The sequence below is a fragment of the Myxocyprinus asiaticus genome, chromosome 26 (genome assembly GCF_019703515.2).
Source record: "Myxocyprinus asiaticus isolate MX2 ecotype Aquarium Trade chromosome 26, UBuf_Myxa_2, whole genome shotgun sequence".
Classification (NCBI taxonomy): domain Eukaryota; kingdom Metazoa; phylum Chordata; class Actinopteri; order Cypriniformes; family Catostomidae; genus Myxocyprinus; species Myxocyprinus asiaticus.
In genome coordinates this window covers 10188638-10204017 of record NC_059369.1, presented here as the reverse complement: position 1 = coordinate 10204017, position 15380 = coordinate 10188638, and the positions used below count along the sequence as shown (strand labels likewise).

Below are 15380 nucleotides of genomic sequence, written 5' to 3'. Positions count from 1 at the left end.
AATTTGACACAGCGTCTTAAAAAAGCAGTGTTCATGGCATAAAAAACAAACAGTGAGAAATGTTGTAACGGCCAGACAACCAGCTTTCACATATTTACATAGACAAACAATTAAAAGAATGTGATACACGTCCTTTGTGAACTGGCCCTAAATCTACCTCAAAGCCATGTTAAATGACTAAACAAAACATTACTCCTTTGCTACAATGATGATGAAATGAATTATTGAATTATCTTCATTTGGGGGCTTTTTCTCAGCAAATATATATATATATATATATATATATATATATATATATATATATATATATAGTATATATATATATATACATATATATATATATACACAGTTGTGCTCAAAAGTTTTCAAACCCTTGGAGAACTGGTAATATATGTACCATTTTTAAAGAAAACATGAGTGAGCAGGCAAAACTTTCTTATGGGATTCATATTCAGCTGTAGGTTATAACAGAATGGCACAATCATAAAACAAAACATGGCAACAAAGAAAAAAATGAAATGACCCCTGTTCAAAAGTCTGCATACTCTTAGTTCTTAATACTGTGTATTGCCCCCTTTACCATCAATGACAGCATGCACTCTTTTGTAATAGTTGTCTGTGAGGCCCCAAATTCTTGCAGGTGGTATAGCTGCCCATTCGTCTTGGAAAAATGCCTCCAGGTCATGCAAAGTCTTTGGTCATCTTGCATGAACCGCACGTTTGAGATTTCCCCAGAGTGGCTCGATGATATTAAGGTCAGGTGACTGTGATGGCCACTCCAGAACCTTCACCTTTTTCTGCTGTAACCACTGGAGGGTCAACTTGGCCTTGTGCTTAGGGTCATTGTCATGCTAGAAAGTCCAAGAGTGTCCCATGCGCAGCTTTCGTGCAGAAGAATGCAAATTGTCTGCCAGTATTTTCTGATAACATGCTGCATTCATCGTGCCATCAATTTTCACAAGATTCCTCGTGCCTTTAGAGCTCACACACCCCCAAAACATCAGTGAGCCACCACCATGCTTCACAGTGGGGATGGTATTCTTTTCACTATAGGCCTTGTTGACCCCTCTCCAAACATAGCGCTTATGACAGCAAAATGAATATCCTGACAGCAAATGAATATCCTGGAAATTATTACATTTATTTTGAAACAAAATACTTTTCAATTTTCAATTTTGTTCAAGATGATTATATATATATATATATATAAAAAAAATCAATAACTGTCCAAAAAGTGAAAGTATAGTACAACCCCAATTCCAAAAAGTTGGGGCAGTATGAAAAATACACAATACTTGTTGACCCCTCTCCAAACATAGCGCTTATGGTTGTGACCATAAAGCTCTATTATGGTCTCGTCACTCCAAATTACAGTGTGCCAGAAGCTGTGAGGTGTGTCAAGGTGTTGTCGGGCATATTGTAACCAGGCTTTTTTGTGGCATTGGTGCAGTAAAGGCTTCTTTCTGGCAACTCGATCATGCAGCTCATTTTTGTTTAAGTATCATCGTATTGTGCTCCTTGAAACAACCACACCATCTTTTTCCAGAGCAGCCTGTATTTCTCCTGAGGTTACCTGTGGGTTTTTCTTTGTATCCCGAACAATTCTTCTGGCAGTTGTGGCTGAAATCTTTCTTGGTCTACCTGACCTTGGCTTGGTATCAAGAGATCCCCGAATTTTCCACTTCTTAATAAGTGACTGAACAGTACTGACTGGCATTTCAAGGCTTTGGATATCTTTTTATATCCTTTTCCATCTTTATAAAGTTCCATTACCTTGTTACGCAGGTCTTTTGACAGTTCTGCTCGCCATGGCTCAGTATCTAGCCTGCTCAGTGCATCCACGTGAGAGCTAACAAACTCATTGACTATTTATACACAGACACTAATTGCAATTTAAAAAGCCACAGGTGTGGGAAATTAACTTTTAATTGCCATTTAAACCTGTGTGTGTGTCACCTTGTGTGTCTTTAACAAGGCCAAACATTCAAGGGTATGTAAACTTTTGATAGGGCCATTTGGGTGATTTCTGTTATCATTATGATTTAAAAATGAGCCAAACAACTATGTGATGATAAATGGCTTCATATGATCACTATCCTTAAATAAAAGACCAGTGATCAGTCATATTTTCAAAATCAATGCCAAAATTTCACAATTTCTGCCAGGGTATGCAAACTTTTGAGCACAACTGTATATATATATACAGTGCATCCAGAAAGTATTCACAGCGCTTCACTTTTTCCACATTTTGTTATGTTACAGCCTTATTCCAAAATGGATTAAATTCATTATTTTCCTCAAAATTCAATACCCCATAATGACAACGTGAAAGAAGTTTGTTTGAAATCTTTGCAAATTTATTAAAAATAAAAAACAAAAAAAAAATCACATGTACATAAGTATTCACAGCCTTTGCCCTGACACTCAAAATTGAGCTCAGGTGCATCCTGTTTCCACTGATCATCCTTGAGATGTTTCTACAACTTGATTGGAGTCCACCTGTGGTAAATTCAGTTGATTGTACATGATTTGGAAAGGCACACACCTGTCTATATAAGGTCCCACAGTTAACAGTTCATGTCAGAGCACAAACCAAGCCATGAAGTCCAAAGAATTGTCTGTAGACCTCCGAGACAGGATTGTATCGAGGCACAGATCTGGGAAAGGGTACAGAAAAATGTCTGCAGCATTGAAGGTCCCAATGAGCAAAGTGGCCTCCATCATCCGTAAATGGAAGAAGTTTGGAACCACCAGGACTCTTCCTAGAGCTGGCCGCTCGGCCAAACTGAGCAATCGGGGGAGAAGGGCCTTAGTCAGGGAGGTGACCAAGAACCCGATGGTCACTCTGACAGAGCTCCAGCGTTTCTCTGTGGAGAGAGGAGAACCTTCCAGAAGAACAACCATCTCTGCAACACTCCACCAATCAGGCCTGTATGGTAGAGTGGCCAGACGGAAGCCATTCCTCAGTAAAAGGCACATAACTGCCCGTCTGGAGTTTACCAAAAGGTACCTGAAGGACTCTCAGACCATGAGAAACAAAATTCCCTGGTCTGATGAAACAAAGATTGAACACTTTGGCCTGAATGGCTAGCGTCATGTCTGGAGGAAACCAGGCAGCGCTCATCACCTGGACAATACCATCCCTAGAGTGAAGCATGGTGGTGGCAGCATCATGCTGTGGGGATGTTTTTCAGCGGGAGGAACTGGGAGACTAGTCAGGATCGAGGGAAAGATGAATGCAGCAATGTACAGAGACATCCTTGATGAAAACCTGCTCCAGAGCGCTCTGGACCTCAGACTGGGGAGAAGGTTCATCTTCCAACAGGACAATGACCCTAAGCACACAGCCAAGATAACAAAGGAGTGGCTACGGGACAACTCTGTGAATGTCCTTGAGTGGCCCAGCCAGAGCCCAGACTTGAACCCGATTGAACATCTCTGGAAAGATCTGAAAATGGCTGTGCACTGACACTCCCCATCCAACCTGATGGAGCTTGAGAGGTCCTGCAAAGAAGAATGGGAGAAACTGCCCAAAAATAGGTGTGCCAAGCTTGTAGAATCATACTCAAAAAGACTTGAGGCTGTAATTGGTGCCAAAGGTGCTTCAGCAAAGACTGTGAATACTTATGTACATGTGATTTTTTTTTTATTTTTATAAATTTGCAAAGATTTCAAACAAACTTCTTTCATGTTGTCATTATGGGGTGTTGTTCGTAGAATTTTGAGGAAAATAATGAATTTAATCCATTGTGGAATAAGGCTGTAACATAACAAAATGTGGAAAAAGTGAAGCGCTGTGAATACTTTCTGGATGCACTGTATATATATATATATATATATATATATATATATATATGTACACATCGATCAGAAAATTAAAACCACCTGCCTAATATTGTGTAGGTCCCCCTCGTGCCACCAAAACAGTGCCAACCCGTATCACAGAATAGCATTCTGACACGATATTCTTCTCACCACAATTTACAGAGTGTTTATCTGAGTTACCATAGACTTTGTCAGTTCAAACCAGTCTGGCCATTTTCTGTTGACCTCTCTCATCAACAAGGCATTTCCGTCCAAAGAACTGCCCCTCACTGGATGTTTTTTGTTTTTGGCACCATTCGGAGAAAATTCTAGAAACTGTTGTGTGTGAAAATTCCAGGAAATCAGCAGTTACAGAAATACTCAAACCAGTCAATCTGGCACCAACAATCATGCCATGGTTCAAATCACTGAGATCATATTTTTTCCCCATTCTGATGAAAATTAACTGAAGCTCCTGACCCATATCTGCCTGATTTTATGCACTGCACTGCTGCCACACGATTGGCTGATTAGATAATCGCATGGATGATTGTTGGGGCCAGGCGGGCTGGTTTAAGTATTTCTGTAACTGCTGATCTCATGGGATTTTCACACACAACAGTCTCTAGAATTTACTCAGAATGGTGCCAAAAACAAAAAACATCCAGTGAGGGGCAGTTCTGTGGATGGAAACGCCTTGTTGATGAGAGAGGTCAACAGAGAATGGCCAGACTAGTTAGAACTGATAAAGTCTACGGTAACTCAGATAACCACTCTGTACAATTGTGGTGAGAAGTATTCTGAGATGCTGGTTGGCACTATTTTGGCGACATGAGGGGGACCTGCACAATATTAGGCAGGTGGTTTTAATGTTATGGCTGATCAGTGTATATATATATACAATGAAATCAGTTACTTAATTGGCTTATCATGTAATTTATTTGACACATATATTTGAATCAATTGACAGCCCTTGTATTTTGCCACCTAGTGTAAGGTTGCACTGTTTTTTTTTATTTTTTTATTCCTAACTGTTGACCTTGAATGTGTCCATTTCCCCTGTCCCTTCTCTGTGTTTATTTCAATATAGAAATGCCATCTATCGTGGATCTATTTTCAGACCACTGCAATTTTTCTATAGAGCCCGGTATGTGACCAGCCCTGCACCTTTACAGAGCAGCAACAAGTTGAAGCGCATGTGTACTGCTTATGATCTAATGCATTCAAAATTCCACTCTGATCAAAGCTCATTTCTCACATGATTGGTTTTAAAGGATTGCATGTTGAAAACCCATCTCACTCCCTGCACCCATAATTGATGGGATAACCGTTTGATTTGATTTAACTGGCTGAGCGATTTTACCCTTCACCATCTCATCCTTGATTTGGACAGCACAAACTTTCACTTGACAACTAGGAAGAAACATCACAGCATCTTATCAACATCATCAATATAGCTGCCCCAGGCTGAGGAACAGTGTAGCTAGGCAAGATGGAAGAGAAACCATATGCAGACCATGCAATTATAACCCATGTTATTCAGGCTGATATGTAATAGGTTCTTCTCAATATAAAAGCTCTGTTCCAAAACCTAGTAAGCTGCCTACTTAGACAGCATTTTAAGGCATCATGGGTACACTTCTTATGCAAAGACTGTTTTAAAAGGTAGGCAACTAAGTTTAAATAGTCCATGTTTAATTAGGTGTTACTATTTATGTGTAATCAAGTAATATACATATTTATTTAGTAGAGCTTGGGTTAATTCCATGTGATTAATTATATAAAACATTATGCTTTTAAAAAAATTATGCAATCGATCATGTCCCTGGACCATAGGTGAATTATGTACTGGACCAATGGGGCCTGTGCCCTAGGGCCCTTGACTACCAGGGCCCCACAGCTTATACAAGTCCCCCTCAACAGGGCTCTGTGACTATGAGGGCCCCCAGCCCTCTTATATAACCCTTTTGCCTTCCTGTTTCTATTTGCATTTTTTTGAGCCACTCTTTAATCTTCTAACGCTGCCTGGTGAAAGTTTCCATGCATTTCTGGAAGTAGAAGACCTTGTAAAATAATTTCCAAAATAGCTACCTTCATATTTTAATGCACTCATCTTTTTTATGTGAAATATGTGCTGATTTTGATAAAGTAAAATTAACAATAATGTTTATATTTTTACTGATATTTCAAAATTTGTATTTTGTATTTGTTGAGACAAACTATAATGTTGGTCTGACAAAACCTTGTCTGAAAGTTTAAAATGGTTTTAAATGCTTGAAGTTAGACATTTTTACAGGTTTAACAGTAAGAAAGAAAGAAAGAAGAGAGCAGATTAAAGGTGCTGTTTTTTTTTTTTTTCATGGAAATGTATGTTAAAAATGTTCCTACTCCCGTAAAGATATTAATGAAATAAGTGTAATGAGATATCTCACCGGTCTCTGTGACAGCTGTACACTTTGTAAACAGCAAACAAAAATGTGTCCACGGGCCGCAGACATTGACGCTTTTCACCTGTCAATCATTTTGCTCATTCTCTTAGTGTTGTATTTGAAGCGGATCATTGAGGCTATGATTCATAATGTTTGTCAGTTGTAGGCACTATTGTGCCACTGTTGAATTTGACAGCCACAGGAACAAACAGTGCTGCTCTTTTGCTCGGTTTTGGTCTCAAAATTATATTTGGAGGGCGGGGTTTTGGAATGAGGGAGTGTGGCTAATTCAGCGGCTCAGTCAAGTGAAATCTTCAGAATGCTAAAATCGCTTACAGCACATTTAAAAGGCTTGTGTGTAAGTTTTGACAGCTGAAGTTTGAAATTATGAACATTCCAAAACAGAGTCGTAGCTCATTTAAAAATTCTGTCAATGTAATATAGTCTAGGGGTTCTGTAATGTTCTGTCTATTTTTGGACACTTTGAAAAGGCTTAAATGATAACTTAGCAGGTCATTTTGATGGAAGAATAATAATGGTAGCCAAGCTGTTGGGTCGTTTCAAACAGAATTTCCAAAAAAATGACCAAATGACCACTATTTTTGAGCCCCACAACTTTTAGCTCTTCAAAGCTCACACAATGGAGGGTAAAGTCTTTGAAGGAAATAGGAACGCACCTCATCATTCAGATGAGTTAGAAAAGATATAGCAGCATGAGCAGAACTGCCTGAACTCTTTGCTGAATTTCACTAAACTCTTGCATAGATACTGTAGGAGCCTACTGTATTTGTTAAATTCATCAATATTTAAAATGTTTGAAGTTAAAATATTTCATAATTAATATGGCCCCTTTAAATGTATGCATTTTGTCTGCATAATTTGTAGTATTTACAATGAGTTTACATTATGAATGACAAACATACTGTCTCTTTAAGAACAGTGGCTCGTTTTTCGGTTGAGTGGTTTCTTTACCACATCCATGCTGTATGTTTGAATTAATCTGACTCTAAATAACAGAACAGGTATTAAAAGAGCTTTAAATGAATGAAAATCGATTGCACAGGTCTCAACTTTAAAAGATAATTGGACTGGGGGGGACCTTAAAAGAAAATTGGCCCCAGGGCCCTTGCTAGTCATAATCCGCCCCTGCGGACAGTAATATGGAATAGTTCTACCATCAGAGCAATTCAAACTTGAAGTACCACCTTTTTTCTCCAGGGGGCAGTAAGCAAAACTCCAGCTGTACAGGCAACGTGCAGCTTATACAGAGAACAAACCACACTTACCCACAGCAGACAGCACTAGATGAGTCTTGTTCACACAACTGAACAGAGCCCAATTTCGAATGCAGGGGTCTCTAGAAAATTTTTTCCAATGTTTCAAACTACGTTTACCTTGAAACAGCAACCTAAAAGTGCTGTGTTTATGACGTGATGCAACCAAAGTGAGACGATCCAAAAGCATCCGTGTGATTATCTAATCAGCAAATCGTGTGGCAGCAGTGCAGTGCATAAAATTACGCAGATATGGGTCAGGAGCTTTAGTTAATGTTCACATCAACCATCAGAATGGGGAAAATTCACTATTTGGTTTGGGGAAAATAATGTATTCTCAGTGATTTGGACCGTGGCATGATTGTTGGTGCCAGATGGGTTGGATTGACTATTTCTGTGACTGCTGATCTCCTGAGATTTTCACGCACAACAGTCTTTAGAATTTACTACGAATGGTGCCAAAAACATCCAGTGAGCGGCAGTTCTGTGGACGGAAATGCCTTGTTCATGAGAGAAGTCAACAGAGAATGGCCAGACTGGTTAAAACTGACAAAGTCTACGGTAACTCAGATAACCGCTCTGTACAATTGTGGTGAGAAGAATAGCATCTCAGAAAGCTATTCTGAGATGCTGGTTGGTGCTGTTTTGTTGGCACGAGGGGGACCTACAAAATATTAGCCAGGTGATTTTAATGTTGTGGCTGATCAGTGTATATATACACTGGTGGCCAAAAGTTTGGAATAATGTACAGATTTTGCTCTTATGGAAAGAAATTGGTACTTTTATGCACCAAAGGGCATTCAACTGATCACAGTGTATAGTGAGGACATTAATAACATGAAAAATTACTATTACAATTTGAAAAATGTTCAGAACTTCTTAAACTACTTCAAAGAATTCTAATAAAAAAAAATCCTCCATGTGCAGCAATGACTGCTTTGCCTTGGCATTCTAGCTGTCAGTTTGTCCAGATACACAGGTGACATTTCTCCCCACACTTCCTGTAGGACTTGCCATAGATGTGGCTGTCTTTTCAGGCACTTCTCACACCATAAAAACTCTTTTCCAATTATCTGTTGTCCAATGTTTGTGTTTCTTTGCCCACTCTAACCTTTTCTTTTTGTTTTTATGTTTCAAAAGTGTCTCTTTCTTTGCAATTCTTCCCATAAGACCTGCACCCCTGAGTCTTCTCTTTACTGTTGTACATGAAACTGGTGTTGAGCGGGTAGAATTCAAGGACAGTGAGGCATCTATTTCTCAAACTAGAGACTCTGATGTACTTATCCTCTTGTTTAGTTGTACATCTGGATTGTACATTTTTTTCAAATAGTGATGGTGCTGCTTTTTACATCAGTAATGTCCTGACTATACTTTGTGATCAATTGAATGCCACTTTGGGGAATTAAAGTACCAATTTATTTCGAAACAGCAAAATCTTTACATTATTCCAAGCTTCGCCAGTGTATTCACAGTATATATATATATATATATATATATATATACACTATATTGCCAAAAGTATTCGCTCACCTGCCTTTAGACGCATATGAACTTAAGTGACATCCCATTCTTAATCCATAGGGTTTAATATGACGTCGGCCCACCCTTTGCAGCTATAACAGCTTCAACTCTTCTGGGAAGGCTTTCCACAAGGTTTAGGAGTGTGTTTATGGGAATTTTTGACCATTCTTCCAGAAGCGCATTTGTGAGGTCAGACACTGATGGTGGACGAGAAGGCCTGGCTCACAGTCTTCGCTCAAATTTATCCCAAAGGTGCTCTATAGGGTTGAGGTCAGGACTCTGTGCAGGCCAGTCAAGTTCTTCCACACCAAACTCGCTCATCCATGTCTTTATGGACCTTGCTTTGTGCACTGGTGCGCAGTCATGTTGGAACAGGAAGGGGCCATCCCCAAACTGTTCCCACAAAGTTGGGAGCATGGAATTGTCCAAAATCTCTTGGTATGCTGAAGCATTCAGAGTTCCTTTCACTGGAACTAAGGGGCCAAGCCCAGCTCCTGAAAAACAACCCCACACCATAATCCCCCCTCCACCAAACTTCACAGTTGGCACAATGCGGTCAGACAAGTACCGTTCTCCTGGCAACCGCCAAACCCAGACTCATCCATCAGATTGCCAGATGGAGAAGCGTGATTCGTCACTCCAGAGAACGCGTCTCCACTGCTCTAGAGTCCAGTGGTGGCGTGCTTTACACCACTGCATCCGACGCTTTGCATTGCACTTGGTGATGTATGGCTTGGATGCAGCTGCTTGGCCATGGAAACCCATTCCATGAAGCTCTCTACGCACTGTTCTTGAGCTAATCTGAAGGCCACATGAACTTTGGAGGTCTGTAGCGATTGACTCTGCAGAAAGTTGGCGACCTCTGCGCACTATGCGCCTCAGCATCCACTGACCCCGCTCTGTCATTTTACGTGGCCTGAGTTGCTTTCATTCCCAATCGCTTCCACTTTGTTATAATACCACTGACAGTTGACTGTGGAATATTTAGTAGCGAGGAAATTTCACGACTGGACTTGTTGCACAGGTGGCATCCTATCACAGTACCACGCTGGAATTCACTGAGATCCTGAGAGCGGCCCATTCTTTCACAAATGTTTGTAGAAGCAGTCTGCATGCCTAGGTGCTTCATTTTATACACCTGTGGCCATGGAAGTGATTGGAACACCTGAATTCAATTATTTGGATGGGTGAGCGAATACTTTTGGCAATATAGTGTATATAGCTGAATTCAGAAGTTTACATACATTTAGGTTGAAGTCATTAAAACTCATTTTTTTCACCACTCGCAGATTTAATATTTGCAAACTATAGTTTTGGCAAGTCATTTAGGACATCTACTTTGTGCATGAAATGAGTAATTTTTCCAACAATTGTTTACAGACATACTGTTTCACTTTTAATTGACTATATCACAATTCCAGTTGGTCAGAAGTTTACATACCCTAAGTTAACTGTGCCTTTAAGCAGCTTAGAAAATTCCAGAAAATGATGTCAAGTCTTTAGGCAATTAGCCAATTAGCTTCTGATTGGAGATGTACCTGTGGATATATATTAAGGCCTACCTTCAAACTCAGTGCCTCTTTGCTTGACATCATGGGAAAATCAAAAGAAATCAGCTAAGACCTCAGAAAAAAAAAATTGTGGACCTCTATAAGTCTGGTTCATCCTTGGGAGCAATTTCCATATGCCTGAAGGTACCACGTTCATCTGCACAAACAATAGTACATAAGTATAAACACCATTGGACCACACAGCCATCATATCGCTCAGGAAGGAGATGCATTCTGTCTCTTAGAGATGAATGTAGTTTGGAATGAAAAGTGCAAATCAATCCCAGAACAACAGCAAAGGACCTTGTGAAGATGCTGGAGGAAACAGGTAGACAAGTATCTATATCCACACTAAAACGAGTCCTATTTCGACATAATTTGAAAGGCTGCTCAGCAAGGAAGAAGCCACTGCTCCAAAACCACAATAAAAAAAAGCCAGACTACAGTTTGCAAGTGCACATGGAGACAAAGATCTTACTTTTTGGAGAAATGTCCTCTAGTCTAATGAAACAAAATTTTACTGTTTGGCCATAATGCCCATCGTTATGTTGGGAGGAAAAAGGGTGAGGCTTGCAAGCCGAAGAACACCATTCCAACCATGAAGCATGGAGGTGGCAGCATCATGTTGTGGGGGTGCTTTGCTGCAGGAGGGACTGGTACACTTCACAAAATAGATGGCATCATGAGGAAGGAAAATTATGTGGATATATTGAAGCAACATCTCAAGACATCAGCCAGGAAGTTAAAGCTCGGTCGCAAATGGGTCTTGCAAATGGACAATGACGCCAAGCTTACCTCCAAAGTTTATGCAAAATGGCTTAAGGACAACAAAGTCAAGGTATTGGAGTGGCCATCAAAAAGCCCTGACCTCAGTCCAATAGAAAATTTGTGGGCAGAACTGAAAAAGCATGTGCGAGCAAGGAGGCCTACAAACCTGACTCAGTTACACCAGTTCTGTCTGGAGGAATGGGCCAAAATTCCAGCAACTTATTGTGAGAAGCTTGTGGAAGGCTACCCAAAAGTTTGACCCAAGTTAAACAAGGCAATGCTACCAAATACTAACAAAGTATATGTAAACTTCTGACCCACTGGGAATGTGATGAAAGATATAAAAGCTGAAATAAATAATTATCTCTACTATTATTCTGACATTTCACATTCTTAAAATAAAGTAGTAATCCTAACTGACCTAAGACAGGGAGTGTTTTCTATGATTAAATGTCAGGAATTGTGAAAAACTGAGTTTAAATGTATTTAAGTAATGTAATGTAAGGTGTATGTAAACTTCTGAATTCAACTGATATATATATATATATATATATATATATATATATATATATATATATATATATATATATATATTGTATATATTAAATGTAATCCTTCAGATCATTTAAATGGATTACATTAATGTGGTAGATGAGTAAAGCACTGATAAAACACAAAAAAGTGGCTTTAGAAGGCAATATATTGTTAATTTCCTTATCATTTAACATAGGCCTATCATTGGCCAATAGTCCACAGTAATCCATTTTGCAATTTAATTCGTCAGTTTTTCCCAGATTTATTATAAGTGCTTTTCTAAGGATGCATCAATGTACAAATGCGTCACGTCAAAAACAGTTTGAATTTTAGATAAAAACGTCTTTAGACCCCTGCTGTTTTTGAACGCAAGAATGTATCCTCATCTTGTGAGGGCGCTGGTGTCAAGCAAGCCTGAGTGTGGTTTATTCTCCATACAGCTGTGTGTTGCCTATACAGCTGGAGTTTTGCTTACTGCCCCCTGCTGAAAACAGGTGGTACTTCAAGTTTGAATTTCTCTGATAGGAATACGATTAATTGTGCGAGAGTTGCAATGCAATATTGTATATATAATTAATCACACTGAATTAACAGTTTAAATTGACAGCCCTAATTATTATAATTGTGTGGTGTTGTTAGCTTAGCAGCATGCTAACATCAAACTCATTTGGAATCAAAGTCTTCCTGGAGTGGATCTTCTGTAAACTTTACAGGAGGTGCACAATTTACAGTATGTGATGCGAACAACTGCATATCTATTTCCAAATCAGTCATTTATGAGGATCCATGTCAATTAGGATGTTATCTTTGAAGGAAGCTGCCTGTGTAGATAGTAGACAGCAAGGCAGCTCACAAGGTTTTGGAACAGAGCCATTGTCTACTTAAAATTCCATCTCAAAATGCTCAGTTTCTGGGAAGGAGGGAGGAGTGTTTTATATTTATATATATATATATATATATATATATATATATATAGCAATAAGCTAAACAAGACCGTGTGGTGCAATGGTTTTAACATGTGGCCCTTTCCCACCTATAGTCCTGGTACTTTTCCCTCAGTAACTTTCTAGATGAGAACTCTTACAAGGAACGGAACACCTGAGGAGTCTTTTTCCCTGATGCATTCGCATTGACAAAAGAACCAACATAGTGAAGTCATCTAGTATCAAACATTTTTTCTGACGTTATTTGCACGTGCTTCAAATCAACAACACCGATGGAGGACAACGGGATCGGAGCTACACTTTTGTTTGTTTAGGGCTGTTTTATACGAACTTTGGCTGCATCGGTAAATGTAGGCAGCTGCACTATCAGTTAATGGGTTAAACAACACTGTTTTTGGATGAATGGAACTCTCTGAACAGTTTAAAGGGCACCTTATTTCATCCATCCTTATACAACCTCCGAAGGCAACATTTTCCAGTTTTCGAACGCAGCTTGTGTCTTCAGGTTACAGTTTAAACTGGGCTCGTGAGCTGCATGTGAGGTGCTCCGTACTGCCTGCAGCTGGTGTGAGAGATGAGACGAGGCGGCGAAAACGATCTTTAACCACACTGCACACGCTGAACTCAGTGGACAACATGTTGAAAATGCATTATAAACATATTTATCAACACAATCTTTTACAATAAAGGCTTTTATGACTTAACATAAATTACTTTACTGAAATACTCACTCATTGACTTAAAAATGATGTCTTGATGCAAGTTAACCACGCAGTGACAGGCATGCAATACTTCCCTCATGTAAACTAGATTTAATAACGGTTTAGTGTATAATAAAGTTCAATTACCCACACTTGATAAACATCTTATTATTTATATCCATCATCCCAGGAAAAAGTTGATGTTGTAATCCAGAAATCACTTTCATCATTTTCTTTATAGTCTCACAGTACAGATGCGATGAAAACTCAAATCGTGTCTCCCCATGAAGTCACATACATACATGTGAAACGGGTTATTCTCTTTGGATACTTTGTATGTTATATATTGTTTTTGTTAAGGGGATTGTAAAATTAGTGCAATCCTCTCATTAGCAGGATAGTAGCTAGTTGTTTACTATTGGTGGCTGTGGAGCTCCTCTCCTTTCTCAATGCAAGTTTTGTCCAATCACAGGCTGCAGCACATCCCACAGTCCCACAGTTCCTATATGCCCCCAAAAGTATCTACCCCAGAGTAGGAGCAAAAATGTCCCCTAAAACGGCTTTGAGGAACTATAGTTCCTTAGGTGCGAAAGCAATGAAGAGCACTAGTCCCGGGGAAAAGTACCTAAAATAGGCTTTAGTACTGCCAGTGGGAAAGGCCCTATGGTTTCTGCTTTGTGTCATCCTAAAGGCCAACTTTAACAATGATAAAGTCACTGTAATCACTCTTGTTGCTTATTGCTTTATTTTACAATGTAGGCCGCAAAAAAAAAAAACAACAAAAAAAAATAAAAAATGCTGTTACAGTACCATCACCTCTAAAACTGCACAGCAGGCTGCTTGCTTTAACAAGCTGTATGATAATATCAACCCATAACTCAAGTCAAGTCATTTTATTTGTATAGCGCTTTTCACAACACAAAGCAGCTTTACAGAAAATCATGCATTAACAGAAAATGAAACTGTAGTATCTATAGAGTCAACATTGTGTAGTTTGATTAAACATGATTGTACATTTTTTATAAAAAATAAATAATTAAATAGTTAAATAATAATTGTATTTAGAACCCCAGTGAGCAAGCCGATGGTGACTGTGCCAAGGAACACAAAACTCCATAAGATGTTGGTTAATGGAGAAAAATAACCTTGGGAGAAACCATGCTCACTGTGGGGGCAAGTTCCCCTCAGGCTAAACAGCATGAATATAATGCCAATATTATTTATGTATAGTGCAAGTCATGGTTTAAAATTATTAAACTAAGTAAGAGTTAAGGGCCAGTGTTTAAACAAAGATTTTGTATGAACTGTAAGATTAATGACTAATGTCTTTGAAGTCCATCCTGGATTAACTGCAGAAGTTCACATAGATGTGTTGTCCTTTGTTAGTTGGCCAATGAAGGCTTTTGTTGGCAGTTGAAAGTCTTTGTATTCCATTTCAAGAGTGTAGTCCATCATTAGACCAAGGTGATGCAGGCAGAGATCAGTGACGTGCATCGCAGTTCAACCGTCAGGTCATTTCGGTGAGGTCTATCCTAAATCCAAGGTTCAGGCAGTGGCATATGAAGTATCCCATGTCTTATTGTTGGAGTTGGCATCAGTACATCCCCTGAAGTCCATCGTAATAGACTGAAGTGATGTCTGGCTGGCACTGGCTGCATTTAGTCATTATCACTCAGAGACACATAGCAGTGGAGTCTGACACCAAAAAGGAACAGAGGTGGATCTGGCTGGCTCTGGTAACCTCGGGATTTGAATCCCGAGGTTGAGACAGGGAAACAAATAGAATAATATTAGTGTAGATGCCATTACATTTTTTGCAGTATTATAGATTAGTTATAAGCTCATAACTGAGTTT

The 15380-nt window shown here is 39.2% G+C and overlaps 1 protein-coding gene across 8 annotated transcripts in view; it reads left to right on the top strand.

Annotated features, from left to right (window-relative positions):
* The window catches only part of LOC127416746 (rho GTPase-activating protein 42-like), a 176959-nt gene that overhangs the window by 138816 nt on the left and 22763 nt on the right, over positions 1-15380 (top strand). For 6 of the 8 annotated variants that reach the window (XM_051656270.1, XM_051656272.1, XM_051656268.1 and 3 more), the window contains exon 11: positions 4895-4951. The exons of the other annotated variants lie outside the window; for them this stretch is intronic. In XM_051656270.1, the coding sequence (XP_051512230.1) occupies positions 4895-4951 (57 nt within the window). The remainder of the gene's footprint in view (positions 1-4894; positions 4952-15380) is intronic. 8 annotated transcript variants of the gene reach the window in all.